Source organism: Idiotropiscis lumnitzeri, chromosome 4, assembly GCF_059441095.1.
Source record: "Idiotropiscis lumnitzeri isolate Australia: NSW breed Sydney's pygmy pipehorse chromosome 4, RoL_Ilum_1.0, whole genome shotgun sequence".
In the NCBI taxonomy this organism is placed as follows: domain Eukaryota; kingdom Metazoa; phylum Chordata; class Actinopteri; order Syngnathiformes; family Syngnathidae; genus Idiotropiscis; species Idiotropiscis lumnitzeri.
In genome coordinates this window covers 12861835-12889449 of record NC_142394.1, presented here as the reverse complement: position 1 = coordinate 12889449, position 27615 = coordinate 12861835, and the positions used below count along the sequence as shown (strand labels likewise).

The 27615-nt window shown below is 41.5% G+C and overlaps 1 protein-coding gene across 4 annotated transcripts; it reads left to right on the top strand.

The window, feature by feature from the left end:
- The first annotated feature begins 412 nt into the window (after window positions 1-412).
- Window positions 413-27615, top strand: spon2a (spondin 2a, extracellular matrix protein). 4 transcript variants are annotated; one of them, XM_088292890.1, is made up of 9 exons: window positions 413-478; window positions 3970-4098; window positions 4687-4779; window positions 10526-10607; window positions 16034-16262; window positions 19035-19255; window positions 22697-22888; window positions 23290-23461; window positions 25614-27615. In XM_088292890.1, the coding sequence occupies exons 5-9, from the start codon at window positions 16034-16036 to the stop codon at window positions 25799-25801; spliced, it is 1002 nt and encodes a 333-aa protein (XP_088149016.1). In that variant the 5' UTR covers window positions 413-478; window positions 3970-4098; window positions 4687-4779; window positions 10526-10607; the 3' UTR covers window positions 25802-27615. The 4 variants fall into 4 exon arrangements, with proteins under 4 accessions (XP_088149016.1, XP_088149018.1, XP_088149019.1 ...); XM_088292892.1 differs by lacking the exon at window positions 413-478 and having other exon boundaries at window positions 3687-4098; XM_088292893.1 differs by lacking the exons at window positions 413-478; window positions 3970-4098; window positions 4687-4779 and adding an exon at window positions 7805-8567 and having other exon boundaries at window positions 10531-10607.

Sequence of the window (27615 nt, the reverse complement as noted above, 5' to 3'; positions counted from 1 at the left end):
GTTGGTCAGCTCTTTCATTGGGCATCGCAGGGTCCTGCAGTGCCAAGACGACCACAAGTTTACGAGTGGGCAGAGTAAGTGGTGTGCACGGGAAAGGGGCTTCTGTTTAGGCCCAGAGGCTAGATAAAGCAGGGTGGGGGATTATCAGTCCTAAAATTGCTGCCACATGCTTATAACTGGAGGCTTGCTTTTTTAAATGACAGCTCACTAAAACCAGCAACCCACTCACATGAGGCACTTGTAGTTGCCTGCTGGCCATGTTTTCACACCCACAGAAGTAGCAGTTGTTGATTGAGCGTATCTCTATTATGGATTAAAAAATACTGCCAAGCCTCTCAGTGGGTTTGCACAATCACACCTTAGTCAAAGTTGGAAATCCCCCGCTCCCCTAAAAGTCACGTAGCATCGACACAGACCTGAAAAGTGTTGCACTGCAATATCAACCTACTTTACATGCGAGGCTTGGAAATGCTATTTGGTAAGGAAACCAACTTTTATTACTATCAGAACCTCTTGGACAAGCTTTGTGTTTGTGTATATATAAATGAAGATACTGCTAAATCACGTTAATGGACACAGTAGTAAAAACACTGGACGGCTCTCTTCACTTTTGACTGCGATCGACTTGGGCGTCCTCAGAGAGAACATCCAAAACTTTGTAAACTGACACATATATAATACTCATTTAGCATCAAACGGTTTTTAACCAATTCAGTTGTCTTATTTTTTTATTTATTTTTTGGGGGTTGTGGGTGCATGGCTAAAACGGCACCCGAAGACTCACTTTGGCATCCAGCAGGGGTCACCCCATCCCCTACTATATATGAACTTGAGCTACTTTGTTCTCATCATATTTATCTATTTCAAATGTGGCGTATAGTTAGCTTGGTAGCTATGTCAGCACCCTGAAATTGCAACTTCCCCTAGAGCGCGTCGTCGTCCGCCATGAGTGTGCGCATGTCACGCAGACAAAGGCGGAAAAGAGTTCAGGCGGAACATCTGCTGACAAGGGGCTTCACGCTAGAGCACCTTGTTGTCGGCCGTGAGTGCACCCACATCAGGGTGAAAACGGTGAAAGTGCTGCTGAGCTGGAGGTGAGGGGCTGACTTCAGCGAGTGTGTGGACTGAGGCTCCGTGCTGGCTTTAATGCACCAAGTTGTTGGCCAGGAGTGCACTCGTGCTCCAGTGAAAAAGGTGGAAGCGCCAGAAGGGAAAAAAGTAGGGGCGAAAAGTCACACTTGACAGCCAGCGCAAATGTGGCCATTTGAGAGTGCCTTGTTGTTGGCTGATATGAGTGCACACACGCCGCAGTGAGAGAGGCCGAAGTGCCAGGAAAGGTTATTTATTTATTTTTTTTTTTTTTTGAAAGTCTGATTTGATGGTAAGCATTTAAACTAGGACTATGAGCTGTCGTGGCCACCTTAGAGTGACCTAATCTGCTGGGTCAAAAATGTACATACAGCAATGCTAATAATTGGTTACGTCCCTATCACCTGTTTCATCTCAGATGCTTTTGGTGGCCATCTAACACTTTTCTGGCAAGCTGTTGGTTGAATCTCCTCTTGATTGAATTGATGTAGTTGAGTTAAATTTTGTTGGCTTTTTGACATGGGCTTGTTTCTCCAGCATTGTTGCATGGTCTCACTGGTCAGGACTTTGGGTTGGCCATTCTAAAACCTTAACAAATTATCTTGAGTTAGCCATTCCATTACCACTTTTGATATGTGGTTGGTGGCAGATCCTGTACATAGAGCAAAAGTATGTCATACAACAAAAACGGTAAAACAAATGAATAATGAAGATAGTAAAAAGCACAAAAACAGTAACCCTTCCCCCCAAAAAAAATTTCATGCTGAGTCAAAAGCCAAATTGTAAAAGAAAATAGTTTTAAAGATGGGGCTTTCCTAATATTTAGTGGAGGTCATTCCAAAGAGAGGGACTGGCAACGGGAAAGGCAGTATTTCTAATAGCGTCTGGTCTACAGACTTGAGGCACTTGGCATGTGCGTAACGGTGGAGGAGCTCAGAGAGTTACGGTGGGGCGAGACCCTTTAAAGATTTGAAAACAAATAGAATCATATAAAGAACTCTAAAGTGTAGTGAAGAGACGCCATAGTCGGAGTTATGCGCTCTCTCTTACAAGTGCCAGTCAAGAAGCGGGCCTCAGCGTTTTGGACCGACTGGAGACGCTTGATGGTGGATTGGCTGACTCCAAAATAAAGTGCATTACAGTAATTCAGATGAGATGTGATGAAGGCTTGAGTTACTGTTTCAAAGTGCTCTTGAGAAAGGAGATACTTTACATCAGCCAGCTGCCTAAAATGAAAAAAAGCTGGATTTAACAACAGCAACAATTTGCTGGTCCAATTTAAAATCACTGTGCAGTTGAATACTTGATCTCTATAGAGGAAGGAGTGACACACTTCATAAGAGCAAGTTTTGGTAGTAGGAGGCCCAGGGTGCATGTCATATTTTTACAGCCCCTATTCAGACCGACTTTAAATGCGCCTGTCCTCATTACTTCCAAAAATCCAACTCGAAATTGCGCAACAGCACAATACGTTCAGTGCTGTCAGCTGCCATGCTGGGCTGCCAGATTATCTGTCTGTGTCAACTTCCACAAGGGTTGAGGAATTATGGCGCTGAAAGCCCAGCGGGTTTGATCGGGTGTGAGAACCTGCCAAACCATTGAAATAGGAGCGCGGGCCCGTGCATGGCTGCTGGCTCACTGTTGTGCTTTCTGTACAATAAAAGGGTCATCCTGATTGCGTAACTCCTCCAGCCCTTGTGCCGATGGTCAGTCACTAAAGAGAATAACAGCTCAGTGCACATCAAAGGTCAACCTAGTATTATGATTTGAAGTTTTTAATGCAGAATTTGGTGCCAATAGCTCAGACTGGGAGGATGAAGAGCAGTTTGACAGATCAGGATGTGCGTGTGTGTGTGTGGGTGCGCACGCACGTGAGTGTGTTTACACTGGCTGCGTGATGCATTATTCTCCTGCTCGATGATCTCACAGTCTTGATGGACTGTCCCACTAGGTTCATGGCTGAATGGATGCATTAACTTTCAATAATTTAAAATGATAGCAGCTACTGAATGACACAGTTGTTACATCACTTTCAGTCGGCTGCAACTTGATTTTCCCTGTCACAAATTAATATACTGCAGCCTGTATGGTCTATACAGTCTGTTCTGTGTAAACTGTCTGTTCCATAGATGCCATAGGGAAGTCATTAAAAACTAAAATGACGCTCAGACCTCTGCCAAGGCTCAGCAATCCTTCGGATCAGCACCTTCAAGGTTAAACTGTCTACCACAGATTATCTGTGTAACCAAGCAATGCTCCTTTCAGACAAAACTAGGTGTGTAAATACAATAAAACACTTAGTCCTCGTAAAGTGAATGTAAATTTTTTCTAAATTTGACACACTAATAAAAGAGTCTTGGTAGCACGTGCGCACACACGTGTGTGGGGGTGTGTGTGTGTGTGTGTGTGTGTGTGTGTATACATATATATATATATATATATATATATATATATATATATATATGAGCAAAATACATCACTGTTTTTAAATGAAGAAAAATGAGGAAAACTAAAATGGTGAAAAAGTCCATAAATACACTCTTCGGTACTTCATAGTTCTCAGTCTCTGTGAAATCTTGGCAGGCCCTGTCCTTGTTTTTGAGCAACTTGAAGATTTCTATGTATTTCTTTATTTTTTTTTGCACTGGACCGTGAAGCCATGCGTGCTTGAGTTCACACGGCACTTGACCAAATACAGAAAACAGGTGAGACGTGACGGTCATTACCTGAGCCCTTCGGCTCTGTGAAGTCGTTTTCAGACAACAGCAAATGCACATTTTTCTTTTTCTTAACTGAAATGATGACGATATGAGATTTATGGGCATTACTTGATAAGGTCAGATCTTACCTCTATCTTTGTTTTCTCCACCACAACTCAAGGGAATGGAATGCCTCGAGGAGCGCTGAATACGGGTATTTTTCCACTAAATCAAGTTGCTCTTCCAAACACGTCTTTGGAACAATCATCCTATTGTTGCCCGGCTATGGCGGTAGCTCCACCTTTTGCAGGTAATCAATGAAATTATAATTACATTTGAATATGTTAACAACGATCAATTTACATGAAATATTCACATTAAACGAGTGGATTGACAGTCCAACCTTTGAATGGACCGATTTAATTTATTCAATTGGCCCGCATTTTGGAATAGTGGTTAACCCATCTGCCTCACAGTGGAGAGTATCTGGTTCTAATCTCTGTTGCAACATCTGTGTGGAGTTTGCATAATTGTTCTTTTGGTCCGGAGACTGTAATCGTCCATAGGTGTGAATGGTTGCTTGTGTGCCCTGCATTGACTGGCAAACTGTCCAAAGTGGGCTTTCCAAAGGCTGACAAGTGTGGGCGTACACGGGGAGACACAAGCAATCTACATTGTCTCAGTTGGCATGGGCAGTATTCTTCCACTGCGTTGTGATTCACGTTTCTTGTTTGCTTTCTTCCCTCTTGCGCAGTTTTGGAATGAATGAAGAAAAATTGAGCAACTGCTTTTCCCGTTTCACCATTCATGTGGCCTTGAACATGCAAAACTTAAATGAGTGCATCCTGTGAAGGACATACAAGCCCCCACTAAGACAGATTGGATTGTTTTTTGACAGACTTGGTGTAGGTGCGAACCTCAGAGCTGCGATGCAGACATGTCAACCACTCCACCACCGTGTGGAAAGGATCAAAAGTTCAATCACTAGAAGGTATGACTCAGATTGACATCCTTGCCCATTCACCCCACGTTTACTGCTCGCTGCCAAGCTGCTGCTACCTTGGTTGTATATACTCAAACGTGATGTGCAATGAAAATTCAGAGGCCCTTGATTGCTACTTTGGCAGTATTTTCACTGAATGCTGACATTTAAGTGCAAAAGCAAGTAAAGTGCTAAAATACCACTGAGAGGCCACTTGCTGTGCCATATGTGCCAACCAGACGTATAATTCAAGGTCTGCTCCAGCTTAGTGTCAAAGCCCCCCCCATCCCTTATATTTTTTTCTTAAAGATTCTACATAGTGCCTTGTCCAAGTCTCCACTTTGTGCTGCCATCTCGCCATGCCACGCACTAACATGCTCACACGAGGCCAGAGCAGCTATCATAACAGAGCTCAGATTCCATCGCACATGTGGGTTCATGACTTCATTCTTAGCCCAGAAGCTCATTTCCCTCACTGTATATTTACAAAGTTAATTACTGCTGTGGTAAAGTTATAAAGCTTACCCATACACAAAAACATTCTTAAAATGTAATTAAAAAGACATTTTTTTAATGTAGATTAACGTCAATTTTTGCCATTTTTGCTGTATCCTGCAAGTTTCTCATACAGTTCTTCCATATTATTATTATTATTTTTATTATTATTATTATTATTATGTAATTGTTATGTAATAATAATATTATGTAATATCATATTTTCATTGTTATTCATTTACTCCACCGGTATACGCTACATTTTAAAATGTGAATGACTCGATAGATGTTCAACTTGTTAAAGGTCCATAAAAATGTGCCTCAAAAGTTGCTCAGTTCAACAATCATCAAAAGATTAACGTGCTTGAGTTTTGCTTTGGATGTTTACGGGTCATTTTTCATCTGAGTCGATCAAAAACGATAGGCAATTGTAAAAAAAAAAAAAAACAAGGAAAAAAAAAAAACCCCACTAAACAAATGACTTATTTAGCAATTTTTTGGATGCTGACTTGGTTTTATGCGTGCAGTAAATATCTGCCATGCTGAAACAGTTACATTCCTATTTTGCAAACGTCAGTGATGATTTAAATTTTATGTTGTTATTCATAGGGCCTAGCAGCACGTAGGGTGGGGTGAGATTAGCTGGCAGGCTGCCGCTTGCCCGTAATCACACGTGCGATCTTAATGAGAAGATGCAGTATAGAGACTGGATGGACGGATGGTTAACACTGCGTAACAAAAGTCGACACTTGTTTGGCCCTCGGCTTCCTGACAGTCAAAAAAGGAACTGCATGCGAATCTGTGCTCAGACCTTTCTGTTGAAGCATTTTTCCTTGTTTTTGTTTGTGGGTTTTTCTGAATCTTTAAGTTTCCACCCACATTCCACATACATGTTAGGTCATTCTATCAATCCATCTTTGATGTCACGTGTCGTCAGTGTTGCGGGTGAGCTGGAGCCTTTCCCAACTGATTTTTGGCCAAGAAGCGGGGAACACCCTAGACAGGATGTTAGGTTAAGAAGGAGACTATACATTTCCCAAAGTCTTGTATGTGAATGTGTATGGCTACTTGTTTTCTATGGGCCTTGTGACTGTCTGAAAACCAATCTGTGGCAAAGCCAAAGAAACCAACGTGGCGCCGGGGCCATATTGTCTCCCACCTTGACATAAAGTCACCATGCAATGCATAGCATCCTAGGTGATTATTTACAAAATGTACCATGGAAAATATCCATAATAACCATATAAAAATATTTTTCACAGAAACCTCTCAAAATATCAATTTTATGTTAATCTGAGATTAACATCATGGCCAGTTGGTGAACTATAAAAGAAATTGCTTACAATTATTAGGACATCATAAGTTTTTGTTTGTCTTTTTAAAAACCAAGGACATTAGAAAGGCATTAAAGAAACTCAAAATAGATGGATATTTTTAATAGTAGTGATTATATTAAAATAATAATAAAATAATAATAATAATAGATAGTCAGTTTTACCTACGAGGCTTTGACTTTCAGGGTTTTTTTCTGGCAAAAATTGCCAAACATTCATTTAAAAAAAAAGTATCTGACCAAAGCCAAGGCAATGCCAGGATTGGAGACCGCTGTTGCCAACATAGCAACCATAAACCATGTGATGTGGATTTAACCAATGCCTTAGAAGTATTGTGAGTTCAAATGGTGTCCAGAGTTTGTTTTCAATTGCCTTGCGGCCTGTCATCCTACGTCAGTTGAGAAGGGCTCCCAGTCAACTGCAACCCTGAAGTGGAGTCGCTGCGAAAAAAAAATAGATGGATGGGAAATGAAAATGTTACTCAAAGCAGTTTTTCCAACCTTAATGGAGCCAAGGCAAATATTTAACATTTCTCAAAAATCTGACTGCACCCCAGCAAACAAAAGAAAGCACAAGTGTACAATATATACTTAAATAATGATTGATCCCCCAGGTCGAGTGGAATAGCTTTTAACCTATCGTTAGCAAAGATAGATGAACAAAGATTTTACATTATTTGTTGTAAATAAATATTTTTGGGACCAATTAAGTGAAATTTGATAATTTCCAGCAGCTCGGAGACTGACAAACTCTCAAGACATATGGATGGGGAATCACATGTCTTAAAAGTTCAGAAGTGTGACAGTTTTGACCCTGGAACACAGTCATCAATTTTCCTTGATTTCCTTTTGGACAATTTGTTTTGAAAAGAGGTAACCCAACCTCCAGGAACGATTTCGTTGACCTCAGACGTTCCACTCTATTTTTACGTTATGTCCAGAGGTCTCAAATGTTTGTGGCACTCAAGCATTGAACTAATTGATTAGCTTCTGTTTTCCCTGCAATGCTTCACTGACTTGGCCCGCGTGACAATGACGTGTGCACGCCATTGACAGGAAACAACCTGAGAACTATTTTGGACATTAAGCTCATTCACACAGTCTCGCATGTGTGCGTGTGTACTGTAAATGAGCACAGTGTTCCAGGTAATCATTAAGATCTAAATGCCCTCTATTTTATACCCGGCGTCATTTCAGAGTTGAGATAGTGAATCATTTTGTGCGTCCACTCATGCATGTATGCACTAGTGTATTTGTACAGTTGCTCATTAGAGTAAGATGCTGAGCTCATTGACATTAATCAGCAACCTAATCTTCCCCGCATATATATTCTTACCTATTTTATAGAAACATTTCCACACGCAGCCTCATTTAGTGTGAGCTCTGACATGGTGATGAGTGAGGGCGGCCCGTAACAAAAACCTCCCTAGTTGACCATGTGTGTAGCAGCTGTAGGAACTGGTGACTACACGTCTGACACACGCATGCACACGCATCGACCTGAAGAAAAGCAGCCTTTCAGCTGACATCACAGCTGCATCTGCCACATCGTTCAGGCGTTTCTTCTCCAGTCACTAAACAAAAGCTGATTCCATTTCAAATTTCCCCTGCTTTATATTCCCGCAATCCCTACACCTGCACATGAATACACAATGCAGAGCTGTGAGTCCAATGTGGTGTTGATTAACTTGTCAGCAGAGAGAGAGAAGGGGGCTGAGATGGAGGAGGTGGACAGTAGAGGAGAGGAGCAAGGCTCTTTTAACCTCCTCCCCATACAAGGAGAGGAGGGGGAGGAGAAAGCCAGCGGAGGAGGTCGGCGATGAGAGAGAAAGGGAAGGGACGAGAGTGGGGATAAAGCCGGTAAAAGTTGATAAGGTTGCACCAGTGACAGCTCAGGCGACACGTGGAGCTTGCGTCCTCCCAGAGCTATCGACCCGGCCACAAAACAGAGTGATTCGAACCAACACAGGTAGGTGGGACACTACTCCATTCATTCCCTACAGACAGAGATCATTTCTTTCATCGTGTGGAAGGATGTAAATGGGGAAAAGATTTTCTGCTGCATTTGGAATTCCACTTAAGTGCATGTGAATTTTCGTGTTGCACTTTAGAGAACTTGAGAACTTATATGAATAGCTGAGCTTATTTTTCTTTTAAACTCCACTGTAATATCACATGTCTCAGTATGCTGATTCACATACAAAATACTATTGTGCAGGTATAACTTGATATATAAGTTTGAACTCGTGTTTCCCCAGCTTCCACTGTAAAAAAAAAAAAAAAATCATATTTTTCCATTATTTGGAATGTCATTGGTTAATTCTGAACAAAGCCACATTCACTGTTATAAGAGGGTGTGGACACTTTTGCAGCCACGTTATCTTTTTATTTAGTTACTCTAATGAAATGATATTTTTAAACATTTGAGTTCTATGGGTTAAAGGGAACATTAACTGTGGAAAAAGTTTTGAAAGGATTGTCTTGGTCCTCTTTATGGGTGTAACAATATCCAAGGATAACCTCATGATACAATAATTATTACGACATTGTGGGGAGCTATGAAAAAAAGCTAATGGCCCTGTATAAAAAGTCATAATTGTGTAAAGCTCATTGTGTTCTTGTACATAACAGCAGTGACCAAAAAATTGTCTTGGCCAGTCATTTTATTTTCATGTGTTCCTTTGGCTGAGCGCCGCAAGGTACATTAGCATGGTCTATGTTCGAACAAAAAGAAATGGCACTTGGTCCTGCACCAAGAAGTATTTATGTTTGTGTTTAAAAATGCTGAATGATTTGACAATTTTACTGTAAATAAGTTCAATTTTCCACATTATGTTTGTTGTTGTTGCTGATTGGCGGAGGGAAGTCACACGATACCAATGCCAAATACTATTAGGCTAATAGTGAGATGTGCATGTTCCTTTTTAAACTCCAACATATGTTACCAAAGAAGCTTCCATGCAAATTTCTCACGCAAATTGGAATACTGACCAAAGCTGTCATTTCGAATTTAGATGAATCACCCTCAATTTTAACACATTTCTTTTAGGTTCCTTTTGCTTTGGAGAGCTGCAATCTTTTCACTTTCCTCTCTGAACTCTTGCCCACTCTGTCATTGTTTCCCTTTCTCGGCCTTCACGAGAGACTCAAGTTCAGTTCCAGACTTGAGCGTATTTATCTCTCTCCGTACGTCAGCGCTCGCCAACTTTGAGCACATCTGAAGAGGAACGCGGCAAATTACCTTCCTGACATCCTCTTCTTAAAAAACAAACCAAACATCTGAGCTTACTTTGCGTTTGTGCAAACGTGTGCAAATTTGCCCTGGTGCATGCATAATTTCTCGCCGGCCTATAAGAGCTGAGGTCGATGTGTATATTATCTCTGCATGACTCTGCCGTAATTACAAAGTGAGGGGTGCCCATATGGCGGCATGTTTGGCACCACGCCACATCCCCTGCTTTTATTATGTCTTCTGTCTGGGTCGAGAGAGCCCAAAAAAAATCACTTCTTGCATCTGCGCATATGCATTGAAGGAAAATCAAAATAAACATACCCCTAAATACATTCAAGACTAGCAGCAGACATCCGTCTATGTCATGTCTGTGTGATGACTGACAGACTTTAGTGTGGCAGTGCGGACATTCATGAAACGTCTTAAGTGTGTTATAGTGTGATAAGTTCTGAATGAAGATCAAAAGACATCCAAGTTACCTCATTTCGAATGAGGTCATTTGGTGTTTGCTTTTTCTGCAGAAGTCACATGACATGCTTACGCAGATTTATCTTTTGCTCTTGAAAAGGACAAATTCCACAGAAAATGTTTGCGTGTCAGCATGTGCGGGAGTGTATTTCTTTCAAAGACGTGTATGTGATTGATGAGGTAAAGCAGCCCGACAGCACTGACCTCCTTTTCCATCCTCAACACAGAACAGACGGGACGGTGCCTGTTAAGGAAAACCTCTGACTCCAGGTGGTGAACTTTCATTAACCGACGTTGCTGAAAAACCAGGTCAGAACTTGTTTGTTGTACTCCTCACTGTCTGAAGTGAAAATAAGCAATGGACCCTTTTCACATTGGCGTCTACTCCGTGTTATCTTTACTTCTGCTTCGCATATTTTTTATAGTTATAATGTCTAAATGAACAATGTTGTTCCCAAACTTGAAGGCTTGTAACAGTTTCTCGCGTCTTAAGGAAAATCCTAGTACTAATCCCTCTCATACAAACCTAGCAAAGTGTGTGGTGAAACTGAGGTCAGCCCCGCGCCCACAGCTGAGCGATCAGCGAGTAAAATACTAAAAGCAGGAGTTCAGAGAGTATAGAAAGTGGACATCAGGCTAAAAGACTCAAAATGAAATGCTGTTCTCCTCCTATGCACACCCCTAAAAGTGTCTGTTCGAATGTGTCGTGCCCTCAATATTCCCAATAATGAATAAAAACAATAGAAGTGAACAACTGATAGTCAGGAAAGAAGCAATATGACGCATTGCACCAATACAAAAAACGATTTTCCGTTCCCAGGCTATCGTTTGATTTATGGGACGAGATATATATAGAAATACACTCATCTTAAAACATTGTTTTGAATTTATTTACTGTAATTAATATTTATTATGGAAGGTCAATTTATTGACCTTGATCCACTGCGTTGGAAGTAAGCAACAGCAATGATGTAATTAATGGGGCTCGACTGATATTTTGAAATCAATGCTGATTCTGATACTTGGCAGAATTGAATTACGATAACTGATTTAATCTGATGATTAATTAAAAAAATGTATATTATTGAATAAATAAAATGTTTAGTTTTTTTGTTTTTACAACAATAAAAACATCAATTACAACACTTTCTCAAAAGCCGCTTGATGCATATTGTGCAGAGCGGGCTTCTTGCGTTCTTTTAGCTTGTGGCTTTAACATTAGCAAAATGCGACTGAGAGAATTAGCTTCTTGACATGCGTCAGCCGTCCATCATATATGGATGTAACTGAGCCAAGCCCGTCCCTTTTCAAAAATAAATATTTTTCGGTTTTGAAAAATAAATAAACCGGAAGTTTTTTTTTTCTTTTTCCTTTCATCTGTGCGGCCCGTCGCAACCCGATCCAAAGTGGCCCGGTGGCTGCGGACCACTGCTTTAGGCCTCTGTTTTTGTAGGCAGCATAAATGCGCCTTTGTGAAAAATTTCTCGCATCTTGATTTTGTGCAACCCACAGAGCACCTGACAATTTGGTGGCTGAAAGTAGTCTAAACTTTTGACCAGATGAAAGAAGGTTGATCAGCGATGGAATGTGGTCCCTAAGTGCCCACTTCACCTATGTAGAAATATTAACATAGAAATATTGCAAATTGATTTTTTTTACCAAGCCCCTTTCTTCAGTCATTCGAACAATATTTGAACAAACTATTATCTTTGAGGTCTGACTTCAAAACGAGTTATCATCAGTTGTGGTGCGTATGTGATAATATTTGTATGCTTTCACAGAATAATATGTAAATGATAGGAAATGAGTCAATGGTTCAGAACACACCCTAAAATCCTACAGTGAGTTGTCTTTCTTTTGACAGAGGAGTCACCAGAGGCGGGCTCTTCTTGTAACTGTGTGGGCTGAAAGAGTGGCACGACATCTCGCAATCAGATATCTGAAACGAAAAGAAGACGACTCGCTCACTTGTGTAGTTCCTCAAAAAAGCGTGTTTGCTGTTCAAGCTGTTCATATGTCACTCCCAGTTCAAGTTTACTGTAAAACTGACAAAACAAAAGTGAAATCAAAATTGCGAAACAGAAATCAATTAGCTTAATGCTAACATACAATGGGAAACGCCATAGATGAGCTAATGAAGATTAGCATAGATATTACAGGTATTAAGCATATAAACATTCAAACAGCCACTACTTTAACTCGCACAGAGTAGCAACATGTATGTTGCAACTCATCCAGTAGACCTCAGTGGTGCGGCACAATGTGGTAATACTCCAAAGGCATGTCGCTGTAGGCCAGAGTACGGTCAGGATACCAGTTACAAGAGACGTAGAACAGAAGTGGTCAGACATCAACTTTAAAACAGTTTTAAGTTGCTATGATGTGAATTCAACAAACGTGACCTTTTGGAGTTAGTCTAGGTCACTTTGCATCTCACAATTTCTCCTCCTTCTGTAGCAGCTAAGATGATCACATATGACTGTTCTTTTGCGTCTCCGTCCTGCAAGCATTTTTACAGCAGGCTCTTAAAACCGTGACGTGCGCCATGCACGCTTAGTGGCGCCTGGGAATTGATAAAACATACGTGACGTGCACGCCTGCACTCAAGAAAAAAAAAAGTTTCAAGATTTGTAGTTTTGCAGCTCCGGGGGCCGAGTAACACAATCTGACCCCTTGAAATAGACCTTGGGGACAATGTGCACACACGCAAGCTTGTTTGTGTGCTCATCGACTTGACCAAATTTAACTGAGGGCATTCTGCAGCTGCCCCCAGGTTTAGTTATAGTATAGTAGCGCGCCGAAACCGCACAGCAGGTCATCAAAAGCTGTCACTCTCCTGTATCTCCATCTCATGCACACACATGCAAACTCAAAACATCTGCTAATAATACAGCAAAGGCATACGGTCACATGACCTCATTGAAGGTTGGCCTGGAGGAATGGGATGGTGGATGACAGTCGGCTTAAAGAAGCGAGAATGGAGGATGACCAGGGAAGGAGCAGTAGAGAATGGGAAATAGTGGAATGAATGCTATGGAGAAGCAAGACGTAGGATGAATGAATGATGATGGAGTGAATGTTGGGAGAATGAAGGATAGCCAAATGATCGGAAGGAGGAAATAACATCGCAAGACGGATGTTAGGAGAAACTAAGTGGCAGGAATGAAGGCAGAGAGTTGAGAGATGGGTTAATAATGGGGGAAAAAAAGGATCAATAACATGGGGAATTAAGGTGGTAAATAATTAATGGAGGAAAAGAAACCGATGTATGGGTGATACAAGGATGGGTAATGATTGAGATGGTGATTGTGGGATGAATGAAGCAAAAAAAAAAAAAAAGATGGTTGTGTAAGTGGAGGAGGATGAGTGGGATGAATGAAACTGATCTCATGTCATTCAATAGTCAACTTGTCGATTTTGGCCCAAGATAGTAACGATATTCATTTGCACAACTAGACACGCGTTTGTTCCAAAACAAAAGTTTTTTTTTGGCTTACATCTTAAAGTTAAAAATCAGATACACTTACCTTCACATATGCAAAACTTTTTTTTTTCATGATAGGCTAAAGAAGGGTACGCAGCAAAAAGTAATCAGGTCAGAATGTTCTGCTGACGGAATTAATACAGCAGGTGCATAAAAATAAAGCTGTGAGCCTTGCTTGCATTTCGTATGCTTTGCTCCTAATGAGAGGATCAGTTAACCCAAATATTCAAACATCAAAGACACAGTCCGTTTCGCTGCTCCGCTTATGAGAGAAAGTCGGTATGAGTCAGACTTGGCGGCCAGCGCATGGTCAGTCGCTGAGGTCAGTAGAACAGCACAGCAGACTGGATTTGAGTCTGTCATTAGGGATGTTATCCATGTTGCCTTATTTTGGTATGGCTTTAGCACCAGGCGCGCACGCACACGCACACGCACACACACACACACACTCATAGAACTATGGGCAACAGAGCAAATAGAAAAAAAAAAGGCAAAGCAGTTCAATCGGTTCATAAAGCTTAGATAAGATGGATGAGGTGTTTTATGAGCTCAGGGCGGGCTTTCGATGTCAAGTCTCCGATTGATTGGCACGTATCGGTTACCTAAATGTTCACAATGACATCATCTATTTATGTGCATGACGATTTTATGAGGTGTAGTTCTACAATGATCCCCTTTCTAGCTATTTTTGCTCCACGAGTTTCGGCTTGTTCCCCCATCAGGGGGTTGCCACTGTGAGTGAGTAATTTTTTTTTTTTTTTTTTTTTGGCACAGTTTTTACGATGGATTCCATTCATGACACAACCCACCCATTTTTTTGTTTGGGTAGGGAACGACAGTGGATCGGAATCAAACCAACAGTGTCTGCATAAAAGGCAGCAGCATTGAACCGCAACACTGCCAGTGCCTTTTCTATATATGTTTCTACATACACAGTTCAAGTCATGTCAAAATTTTTACATTTGTGTTCAAGCAACTGAACTCAGAAAACCACAAAGATGACCCAAGTAAACATACAATGCAATTTTTAAATGACCATTCTATTTACATTTACATTTTTTTTGCGAGTCTTTCTTGTGGTTGAGTCATGAACATTGACCTTAATTGAGGTGAGGGAAGCTTGCACTTCTTTATAAGCTGACCTGGGTTCCGTCGTGACCTGGATGAGTCGCCGCTGTGCTCTTGGGGTAATTTCTGTTGGACGGCCACTCCTGGAAAGGTTCACCAGTGTTCCATATTTTCTCCATTTGTGGACGATGTCTGTCAACATAGTTCTCTGGATTCCTCAAGCTTTAATGGCATTATTAACCTTTTTCCAGTCTGATTGATTTCAACGACTTTTGCATTATAGCATTTCGGTGCAGCTTTTGAGACCTTTTGGATGCCTATATTTTGTAAGACAGGTGACGTGGTCCTTGGTCAGGGAAAATGAACTCGGCTTTCCATATAAAAATGTTTATTAGTCACAGTTGATTTATGATTTACCAAGGTGAGCAAGTACTTTTTCCAATTGGCCCGAGTAGCTTTAAAGTGTTTAATGTTGAATTGGGTTTTCTGTCTGATATTTACCCGAACATTTCTGTGATAATCCTGGCTCAATTATACAAAACAACAAGAATTTGAGGAGAGGGCACATACCTTTTTCACTTGAATAACACAAAATGTGCAGTTAAAGTTCCTTTATTGCGTCTATGCTTGGATTAGGACAAGTCTTGGATTTCATCATGTAACTGTTGAGTTTGTTCATATTTACCGCAGCCTGAAATGTTCTTGATTAAGGACTAAAGAGTCTGCCCACTCGCTTGTTTTGCGGACGCAGCAACAAACAATTGTCAAAACAAGTTTTACGATGTCATTTCGATCTGTTCAAATCCCATCTAGTTCGTAAATGGGAAGAGGGTGATCCCCCACCCGTCACATTCCTTTCTTTTTAGCCTGGCCAAGAATTATATGTTAAAATGACTGTAAAGTTTAGCAAGTTCTTTTTAATTTTATTTAAAAGAAAGTTTTGACTGGGAACAGCCGACTCATGAAGTGACACGCAAGTTCCACATGCAGACACCTTGACCTCATTAATGGCTAACTCACAAACAAGACAATCCTGAGTTGCAAAACAACATTGAAAAAAACGTGTCTGGAGAGTGGAGACTGTGAATGATGTTGTCTTTGCAGGATATTATCAGAAGGAATAAGGTATTTAAAAGACACCCTGAACACACATGTAACCATTTTACCCATTTGTTTTTCTCAGATGATGTCATCACAACAACTGAAGAGCGGTTGGCTGTGGCGGCTTCTGGTCGTCATTTTGAAGCTCGGCCTCACTTTTGCTGGTCCTCTGCGGCCACTCAACGGGACCGATTGCTCAGCCAGAGGCCCTGCTTCCTACATCGTGGTATTTACGGGGCACTGGAGCCCACAGGCCTTCCCGAAACAGTATCCATTGTTCAGGCCCCCTGCACAGTGGTCCAAACTCATAGGTAAGAATCTACCGACATTAAATATCACTTCTTTGATCGTTGAATAATCTGGCACTTTTATGGTTTGTGCGACGTGTCATATTTCCCCCCTTTCTCTGTGCAGTTGGTGCCTTGAGATACTAACTCATAGTCATTTGTTCCATGACCACTCAACACAAATTTCTTGTATCTCAAATCATCTTAGCCCACTGAAATGGTAATGGATAATGTGATGAATGAGTTCCGCCGCCCCACCCCCAAAAACAACCGAAACGGTTGGAATTTATTTTTTATGAAGGAAAATAGTACTTTATTTTTGTAATTTATAAAAGCATACAATAGTAACATGATCAATTATAAAGGAAAAGGAAAAAAATCGGTGCATCATGATTAATTTATTGCGGCTCCTTCTGGTGTGTGCACGGGTGGGCAGTATAGTACAGTCATGGAGTTTTGTGACAGTATTCTGCAGTAATATTGAGGGTTTACATTTCTTTCCACATGTGTTGCTGCACTGTTTTTGTTCAAACATCGGTTCTTTGAAGCGTTAAAACGCTGCCACGGATGCTATTCTTTAGCCTGTTTAAGGTGTTTCCCATTATGTGTCAGAATTAAGCCAGCGGACTTCAAGGCAAAATGAACATAATAGACAACGTACAATTCTCTTGTGTTAATTTATCTAATGTTTTGTTTGCAAGTCTAAGCTAAAAACAAGTGCCAAACATCGGTTTGTATATTGATAAACGTAATTTGGGTCACTCTTATCTTAAGGCACCACTGTATAACAATTTTGAGTTTATGAACAACATTACTTTAACAATTGAATCCATACGCATTTAAAAAAAAATATTTCTCCAACAATGGCACAGAGGTAGAGTGGTTAGCAAGTCTGCCACATGGTTTTGAATGTTCGCTTCGTACCTGAGATTTCTCCGGCTTCCTCCCAAATTCCCAAAACCAAAGACTCTCAACTGCCCATAGGTGTGTAGAGAGTGTAAATACCTTGTTGCCAGTTAATCATCCGAGTGTGCAACCTGGCACTTGACTAAAGTCACCTGGGACAGGCTCCGCCTCACCTGTGACCAGATTGACTGAGGAAAAGCGTCAAAAAACGGATGGATGGTTGTTTTTTAACACCGAGCCCATCTGCTGCATCTGGTGTGTCACTTCCCCACTTGCTTGGTTGCACCTAATGCAAAATCACCACTTTGCTTAATTGAGTTTGGTCCATTGTGGTCGATGACATTCCACATTCATCCTTTTCCATTCCAAACCAGTCAGCTTGCCCACTGACTGGTATTTATGCTCTCTATGAAGTGTCACTTTATGGCCTTGCTGTCAGCACGCACTTCTGCTCACAGGCACGAGCATTGGCGAGTTGTTAATGAGCTAAGTGGTGAGTAGGAGACGGCCTAAACGCTTCCAGATGGCTTTCTGTGTTTCTCCAACTGTCTCCTGACTGTCCAGCCATATCTATGATATTTTTCTATTACCACTCCATCCCCACACAGCCCCACATTTTCACTGGTTTACCACAGTACTGGCGATAAAGAGTGGAGCGGAGGTTTGGGGCTGAGGGAAGGTGGGTGATGACTCCCGGGGCGTGGTCGGGTCAGACCTTACCTCAGTGCTCGGAGCAGAATGGGAATCAATTCAAGCTCGTCTCCGTTCTCCCAAACAGATGTTTATGCGTGTGTGTGTCCACGTGTGTATGTGCCAGACCACGGTTGTGCGTCAGTGCCTGTGGCGACTGTGGCTTGCTTCGGTTTCAGCCGCACCGGTCTTACCTTGCCAGAAGATGATGGCCTACTTACTCTACGAAGAGGCCGAAACCAGAGCTTTAAATCCAGCTGTAGTGGCAACAGTGTGTCATCAATGGCTTTAAGAGGGCACAACCCGTCAAGATGCTTGAATGGTTTGAGGTACAATGACTCTGCTCTGGGAGAATGGTGTGTGTCCTAAAAAAAAAAAAAGTATGGGATGCCTTAATATCTTGGTGGTGCTTAAATAAACATGATGGGTTATTGAATTTCAAGGTCTTGATGCTTGTGGGAACCTAGTTAGCATGGAAATGCAATTATGGGCATAAGTAATGAGAGAACGGGGAGAAACAGGATAGTGTGTAAAGTGTCCTGGTCACGTTGTGTGTGTGTGTGAGTGTGTGTGGCTCGCTGCGCCGTGTGCATTAATACATGTGTCAAAAGTGTTTAAGTATGACGGGGTGTGCTCGTGTGTGTGAACCTTGCAAAGTGAGGTAAGGCAGAACCATCAGAGCATTTGTCAGCATGTTTCTGGCTAACCCCGCTCTGGCCTTAAAACCACGGGTCCAGAGTCCAGACCAGCGCTTCTGAGGTTTTCAATTAAGAGCTCCATTTTAACCGAAATGCGAGTCACAAATTGGAGACTGTGAAACTAACCGGTTTAGTTGACTTGGAGGATTGCAAACAAACATCCGTAAAGTGTAGTTGTTTTAAAAGTTCTTTTTAAGAATCAAAGACAAACCAGAGACCAGAACCTCTTGACAGCTGAAGCCCTTTGGTTTTCTCTGTGCTCAATGGAGAAAATGTGCAATCATTCGCTGCTATGCATTTAAGCAGTTTTTTCATGAATTATCTGTTCAAATGCAGAAACCTGGAGGCAGTCTTTGAAATACCTAAAGACTCCAGCATGGTGGTAATGATCTCAGCATCTGGCAGAGCCTCTGTGGTCCTTCAATGACATTGGGAACCATTCCAAAGAGTGAGAATCTCACTGCTGTCTTCTTTTCTTTCTTGTGTGCCTTTCTCACTTCAGCGGTGAGCCATAATCGGCATTTTCGGCTCTGGGAGGAGGGCGCGAAGGCCAGTGAAGGGGTGCAGAACTTTGCTGAAGTTGGCGTGACGGTGGAGCTGATGAAGTCAGCCAAGGAAGCAAGGAAGAGACGCTCGGTCGGCACCATGTACCGGACGGCCGGTATCCCGAACGGAATCGGACACAGCTCCACAGAGCTCCTCATGCTGCCCAGGAACTCACTGGTACACGAAGCAACGCTCACTCACAGAAGTACACACACATGCTCAGACGGCGTATAAAGCCACATTTCCTGCAAATGGTCCAGGTCAGCTCGGAACGGTATGATTTGGAACCGTAAACTTTGATCACCGCAGGGAGTGTAGAAAGAAAGGCAAATGCTGTGTCGGCTCTTTAAATAATGTGACATCATAGCAGTGTGACACAATGCAACAGGGTTGTAAAACTTGACGAAAACTGGGCATCCAGTGTCTGAGTTAAACACGTTTCCAGCCCAAATTGGAGTCGGCCAACTTACTTTTGAATAACGGCCGCTTTTCATGTCTCATCGGGTTTTATCTTACATCTTCAAATCCTCTCCTTGCAATTCAAAGTTGTTTTTTATTTTGTTTTGTTTTGCTGTTACTGCACCGTGGAAGAAGAAGAGAAAATAGGAGAGCAAGCTTCAATTTGTCCAGTCAAGAATAAATTCAGTTATAGACTGCATACATAAACACAACCAAATACAAATGTTGTAGTCGGTCCAACACAACAATGCCGTGCCCCACTTAGTTGGGAGTTAAGTGCCCGGGTCAAGGGTACTCCTCTAGCGACAACATACTCTATTTTGATCTATAGCCTCGCTGCACATCGGGGATGTCAATCTTCATACCTGTCACTTCTTACACAAGTCCTTGTAACCAAGACCTTACAGACTGAGCCCCAAGAAATTACAGTTCTCTGAAATCCAATCTGAGGAATGCCTTGGGGCAACCCCACGCTAACATATCATGCCACTGATTTGTACCCCACCGTGGTGGTGGTACTGTACTTTGGAACTCTTATTCTCTTGATACCGTTCATACATTTTTATAACGAAAACAAAATGTATCCAGCCTTACAGTGAACTGTATTGCTGGGCCTCCCTGTGATGCCGTACACCAAACCACTGTTTTCCACCAACCAATCAGACTCGTGTTTAACCAGCGCGAAGGCCCCCGGAGCCGCAATCGCCCACATGCATCCTGCGCAGTCTGGGCTCTATACGCCTGACGCCTGTCCCACTGAATTCGGTCGGATTGTCAGATGACTTTAAAGTAATAGCTGTGCTGCACTCATCAACTTTCATGCGAGTACATTACAAGATAAATACAGCTAGTTTCTTGGAAATACTCAGCCACCTCGCGGCTCTAATGGTTTTCAGGCAGGTTTGACTTTCTCCCGACTATATTTAGATGTGAAGACTGACACCAATATGATTTTGGGATGAGCCAGAAGAAGGCACAACCATAAGTCTACAAAGATGGTGTAATACTTCAGGAAATAGAAATGACCCCACTGTGATGCCGCTTTGTGTACATGAGTCTCAACACTTCTATAATGTCGCACTAGTGTGCCAAAGTCAGATCGTGTTCCAGCATTCCTAAACAGTATAAATACCTGGAATAAGCTGTTGTGCAGTTTAGGCAACTCAGTCTATTGGTGTAACACTCTTAATTGAGTGAAGTGACCATTAGTACTCATTTTGAATTGAAAGCTCATTTGTGGCCTAATGTGTACAAGCACTATAGAAAAAGGAGAGATGAATAACTTCATACACAGATGTCATTGCGAGTGCCACCATTGTCGGGTGATGTCAGACTTTTGCAGAAACTGGGGTACATCAAGTTTGCGAGTGGAGTACAACTGCGGCCTCAGTGTTACAATGCACTTTTCCTAATTAAAGCCTGGAAATTTCCAACTTCCCAGCTTTCTGGAGTGGAATGTGAATAACACTTCACATACTATATTCGTATATTGAACCGAAGCCCAGGCTATTTTTATTAAGTCTGCTGAGAAGTTCATTGTGGGATGATGACTGCAAATTTTGTTTCCTGCAATTTTGGTTGTCACGAATTAGCAGCTGAACTGAAAAAGAAATGGGAAAGTTCAACCGGGGACTCTTTTGTGGCTGGGAATACATTTGAGTGCACCAGTCCAAGAAATCAAATCCTCGTTTAATAATTAAATATATAAATATATATATTTTTTGTTACGTGAATAGGATAGCCCATTTGGCTCATGCAAAAGAGGGAGCTGTTATGTTTTTAGTCAAAAGTATGTGCCTGGTGACCTACATACTGTATCTTTATTGGTTACTGGTATTCCTCTGCCTAAAGTTGGGAGCCCTGAAAATTATAAACAATCCTGCAGGAGGGCTTCTTTCTTGTCATCTGCCTACAATCCCCTGACGATCCTTTCGACTAGGTCGAATGCTTCTAGACCAGAGAATGATGTGGCGGAAAGGCAATGACGATTGTGTGGTTTGTAGAACATGACAGAATGATGTGTCTGTTGACAGCTTCATCTGTTATTCCGCTTTTGTGATGCTTTTTTCCTATGTTATCCTTCTCCATCCACGCACAAGGCCACAAATATGTCAAACGCGGCGAGTACGGCATATCTGTTGTTTTATTTGTTATTTAAAGCAGACCGATAACACAACACAATTGCCATTGAAGAGGCCAAATGGTAATAACCACTTTGTAAACTACCGTAACATGAGCTCCTGAAACGTGATGGCGTGTCCGCCTGAGCTGGTGGGATATTTTACTTGCTGGACAAAAAGAAAGACATGTGGTTGGACCTTAGACATTGAACCATTGGGTCCAAGACATGGGACACCCTTCGTGTGGGGGATGGCAGCACAACTACTTGAAAATATTTCTTCGACATTGTGCTTGTTGAAGTCATTTGAAATCCACTCCAGCGTCACCCAGTTTTTCCCAAAAAATAAAAAAATCCTTTCAAGCCACCCAAAACCATTCAGGTCAAGCCACCCTATTTTAGAGAAGCTCTTCAGATATAAAAAGCTTCTGCAGGTTTCAGCGTGTTGGGCAGCCCAGCATGTGCTGACCCCCAGGCCACTTCTTGGATGAGGTCAGAAACTCAAGGGAAACATTCATTACACATGAGCCAGTGGGGACATCCATGTCTTGTGGGGTATTTATTTTTATTATTGGATTAAGAATATGGTTGAGGTGTTTTATACTTACCGTTTCTCATACTCGTACACTGAATCAAATAAGAACATGAATACAATCCAGTACACACGCAGTGTCAAAATGTCTTTCTTTTTTCCCAAATCCCGTAAATCCTAAAGACGTCTGTCTGATTTGTTTGATCGAGCAATCATCAAGTACAAGATCAAAATGAGCCACTCTTGAGCTATAGATACCGATTCATCTGCTGAATCCTTCTGGGCAGTTGTCCCCAACACAAGTGGACTGTAACCGCAAAAAGAGAAAATACAATCTTGTATCTGCACAAAAAAATCCAAACAGTGCACTTCGCAATTCTCAGTTCTGATTGCCAGGGTGAGAGAGCTATCGGTGTCAGGAACTAAAAAGCTACCCATAATATTAGAAACACCTCTCAGTATGATGAAGAATAACCTTTAAAGCATGATCATGATTATTTTGTTTCAGCTGTCTCTGATGGTGAAGATGATTCCCAGCCCCGACTGGTTTGTTGGCGTGGACAGCATAAACCTTTGCGAGGGCAGTCAGTGGAAACAGGACTTGACCATTGACCTGCAACCTTATGATGCCGGGACAGACAGCGGGTTCACTTTCTCCTCCCCCAACTTTCCCACTAGCCCTCCAGAAAACATCTCAATGGTAAATTTGTTTCTTTGAATATTTACTAAGACATAAGACAGCCATTTGAAAATGGCCAGGCATCTATTTGAGCGCAGGCTACTATTTGGAGATATATTGCTTCCAGTATACATAAAGCACAGACAGAAGTATAGACATTATTTCCAGTGTGTGACGAGATGAGGTCAGTGTCTCTCATCTTCTAGTATGAGAAATAGATTGAGAAGTAGTATTTGACCACATTTCCCCTAAAAGTGAAAGCTTGGCAGAACTCATCTGACCTGAAGCCATTATAATAAAAATAAAAAAAACGACCCTTCTTACATAACAAAAGGCGTTTAAAAGTTGGGCTATTGGACACTCGCTGGCTCTCCCTGTGAATTATGCCTGAGTGTATGTTTTTGTTTCTATGTGTCTTTCAGATCACCTCTCAGATGCCAAACCACCCCGCCAACTCCTTCTACTATCCACGCCTAAAGGAACTTCCACCCATTGCCAGCATAAAGATCATGCGGCAGAGCAGAGCTCTTCACCGCCAAGTCCCCATGTCCAATCATATCCTCCCAAACTCCATCAGTCCTCAGAGATTCTCAGGTGAGCCCCGGAGGGAAAAAAAAAATGAACCCAATATTGCGTCACTGCGAAGCACTGGTTCAGTGGCCTTGCAATGATGGAATAATGTTCCCTTTCGATTGGCCCTTCCAGACATAAAATAATTCAACAATGGGTTATATTTTATGATTAGCAAATTTGAACTGCATCATGCTGGGACGTGTTTCTGATATTGTGGTAACCTTAAGCCGAGTCCATACCGAATGGTTTTTGACATTTTAACCATTTTTTAAATTATTGTTATTATGGGTGCGACCCGACACATCATGAAGAAGAAATGGAAAGTGTGTGGCGATTGCTCTTAGATGTTGTGGTGACTAACAACACACCACACACAAAATTATCATTTATTTCCACCAACAAATGAAAGTATCCTCCACCAACCCAGATGATTTTCATATTATTAAGACTGACCTGCAGTGAGAGGCAGCACAGTGCCACAGTGCATCCAGACTGCCAGAAAATAGAAAGAAGAAGCACTTTTGCCAATTTAGGACTACATTTTGTGACTTTTCCGAACTGTCTAGCAACATTTTTCCCCTAAGGTTGTAATATTTGGCTTAAAATAACTTTTATCACACCTCACACCACAGGATAATCTGCCAGGAAATAAAAGAATCAGGCCGAGCTGGCTACAATCGAAAGAGGGGCCTCATTGGGCCTTCTTTCTTTTTAACAGCACGGCTAAAAAATTTGCACAATGAAGTGATTCTGTAATAAATACTTGGCTACAGTGAGCGTAACCGTACTGCACAATGAGCATTAGTCAACAGACGATCCGTGCCTGACTGTCTTCCAAAACATCAGTCGCAAGACAGTAAGGTTTTCTCAGTCTGAATAGCCCTCATTATGAGCGGCTTTACTGGGCGTTCATTGATTTGTAAACTGCTGACATTTCCCCCAGGCTCATCTTAAGAAATTGATTGGTGATTGGTCGTTACCTGAGCTCTGAGCAACTATGATGTCATTTTCAGTTGACAGAATATGGCCGTCCCCTGAGATGGACAAAAACAGGTGGATTTTGGTGCTTAACTCATGTTCCAAAATTACAATATTAATCAGAATGCCGTGTTGAGATTCGTGGAGTTGCATAGAACATATTATTGTAAAGACGGTTTTGGGGTTGGCATCCCCTTTAAAGGCAGCAAGGTGGCTAGTGGTTAGCATGTTAACCTCATATATCTGAGGTGAGGGGCTTTAATCTCTGCTCTGTCGTTTCTGTGTAAAATGTGCATGTTCAACCCTATGTTGGGTGTCTTTTTTTCTAGGTCCTCGACTCCATCCAACATTCCGAGTTAAGTTAATTGAAGACTCTAAATTGACTGTGTGTGTGAAAGGTTATTTGTTTTATACCAACCATTCATTCATCCTTTGAATTATTGCTTGCCATGTAAACGTTCAAGTTTCTAATAATAATTCTGAGAAATTCTGTACTATTCTGACCTCCGATCCCATAAAAAATAAATTAAAATAAAAAACATCAGTGCATTAATGATAGATTCATTTAAATATCATAAGATGGCTTATTTACTATTAAAATCCGCTTACCTTATTATGGTCTCAATTGTCTCCTTCTTCTCCTCCATGAACGTGCCCAATTCAAGAAAGTACGCACTGTTGGTGTTGTAGGGATTGAGATATCCCCCTCCTCTTGTAATGATATGCCCCAAAAGCAGGTGGGAGGCGCGTTTTAGGTGATCAGAATAAGGAAATATCGGCACGCTTGAACGCACGCGCTGTATCACGTGCGTTCATACACAAACAGTTGGTAGTGGCGCTTTTGACGCTGAGGCAATTTTTGTCGTCTGCCCATTTCACGAGTAGGTTCATCATGCGCACGAAGGCCAATTCGTGGGTCGGACTACATTCAACCTTCGGCCATTGTTAAGCAAACCCTTTTTTTAAATTTGTCACCCCCACCCCCTGCCCCAAAAGTGGGCATCCGGTCAGGCCGGCGAGCCAGACCGTTCCGCCCCCGGGACGGACTGCCCAGCACTGTTTATCGGTATCCATGTATACTGATGGAAAACTGTTACTTTTTTTTCATGAGTTGGTAGAGTGTTGTTGTACTACCTTGTGGGAAGTCTTTGAATTGCAGTTTGATCAACATCTGTCTGTTTTTCCACTCACATAGTGACTCCACTCGACTGTGAAGTGTCTCTCTGGTCATCCTGGGGCTTGTGTCTGGGCCCCTGTTCCAAAGGCGGCATCCGCCATCGCACACGCTACATCCTTCTACGGCCGGCCAATGCCGGCGTCCCTTGCCCTGAGCTGGAGGAACAAGCTGAGTGCGTACCACACAGTTGCATGAAGCTCCAGTAACCCACAAAGCACGGGTACTGCCAGTATTCAACACTGGGACTCATGTTATTACTGCTGGACTGAGAAACCTTTCTGCGTTATTCCCTTGGTAATGCAAAGGATTTTCCTCCCTGTCAAGACTGCATTTATTGTGTCGCCTATTCGTTTTAGTCTGTAGTCCTCCCTTGATGGCAAATGTAGCAGAGTGTTGGACCAACTGATAACAAACAAACACAAAAAAAAACACACGACTCATGTGAAGTGTTGTTGCTGAGGTGAGCAAGTTAAATGAATTCAAATGTGTCCTCTATCCTCCATCAATTCTGTCAATTGCATGCCTACAGTAGCACTAATAAACACACACAGCAAATTATTTTCACTAACTTTGAAGCATTAAGGCATTCATTTACTTTACATAACGTATACATGCTGGCCACATACAGCGCTTTCCAAAATAACCTCACACCCCAATTGACGAACATAAATAATGGCGTGGACCATACATCCAGTAAAGAAGCTTATTTGTTTTAAAACAAGATGCCATTTTAAAAAAAGGGAATATTTATACATTGTTCTGTTTTGTTATTTTAGTGTTAAAGTTTTGTATATACTGTATTGTAACTCATGTAATACTTATGAATAAACATAAAGTGTTTTTCAAAATAGAACACTTCTGTGTGGCTTTCAGTTTGGGGAAAAAGGCAATTATACATTTTTTGATATATTTTGAAAAAATACATCATCAAGGCTTTTTGCTAAAGGTGCCCCTTGCTCAGATTATGCAGCGTCACATTTCTAATCATACAACCATACATTTCAGCGTCATCACATGACTATCGTCCCTTACTTTCATTAAATAATTCTAATGAGTTCATCAAATTAATGAGTTCATGGACCAGGATCGTCTCCAGCTAAATACAGAAGTAATTATTTTTGGTCCCAAAAATGAAACGTCCAAGATCAGCACTCACCTTAACTCTTTGTCATTGAAAGTTACAAATCAAGACAGAAATCTTGGTGGAATTATAGACTCAGACCTGAAATTTAACAACCACTTCAAATACATTAGTAAATCTGCCTATTGAAAGGCATAGCTCAAATTAACGGTTTTCTGTCTAAACCAGACACATAAAAACTTGCTCATGCTTTTATTTTCAGTAGGCTAGATTACTGTAATGTTTTTTTTTTACTGGTCTTCATAAAAAAATCAATCAGGCAGCTGCTGCTGATCCAAAATGCTGCCACCAGAGTCCTCACAAACGCCAGGAAACTGGACCACGTCATACGTGTCCTCAAATCACTACACCGGCTTCCTGGAAGTCAAAGAATAGATGTTAAAATTTTGCTGCTGGCCTATAAATCTCTAAATGGTCTTGGATATGCATGATATGCTAGTAACCTATGAAGCATCCAGAGACCTCAGGTCATTTGGGACAGGTTTATAATGCGTTCCCAGAATCAACACTAAGTGAAGCAGCATTTCTCTTCACCTGTGGAATCAATTTTCAAATAGCTAAGGCCTGCTCAAATTGTAAATTCATTTAAATCAGGGATGAAAACATTATCGTTTATTGCAACATTTTCATGAATCTGTCTTTAATTCTCTTGTTATGAAAACGAACTCCATTTGCACGCAATTCTTTTCACTAACACTTGGTTTAATCATTTTTACCAAATTATTTTACATTATTTTATGGTGATTTTTTTTGTTTGTCCTAATATTTTGTTTCTCTTTCTTTAATGATTTTAATGTTTTATGTAAAGCATTTTGAATTGCCCTGTACATAAAATTTGCTATACAAATAAACTTGCCTTGCCTCGCTTAAGGCAAATAT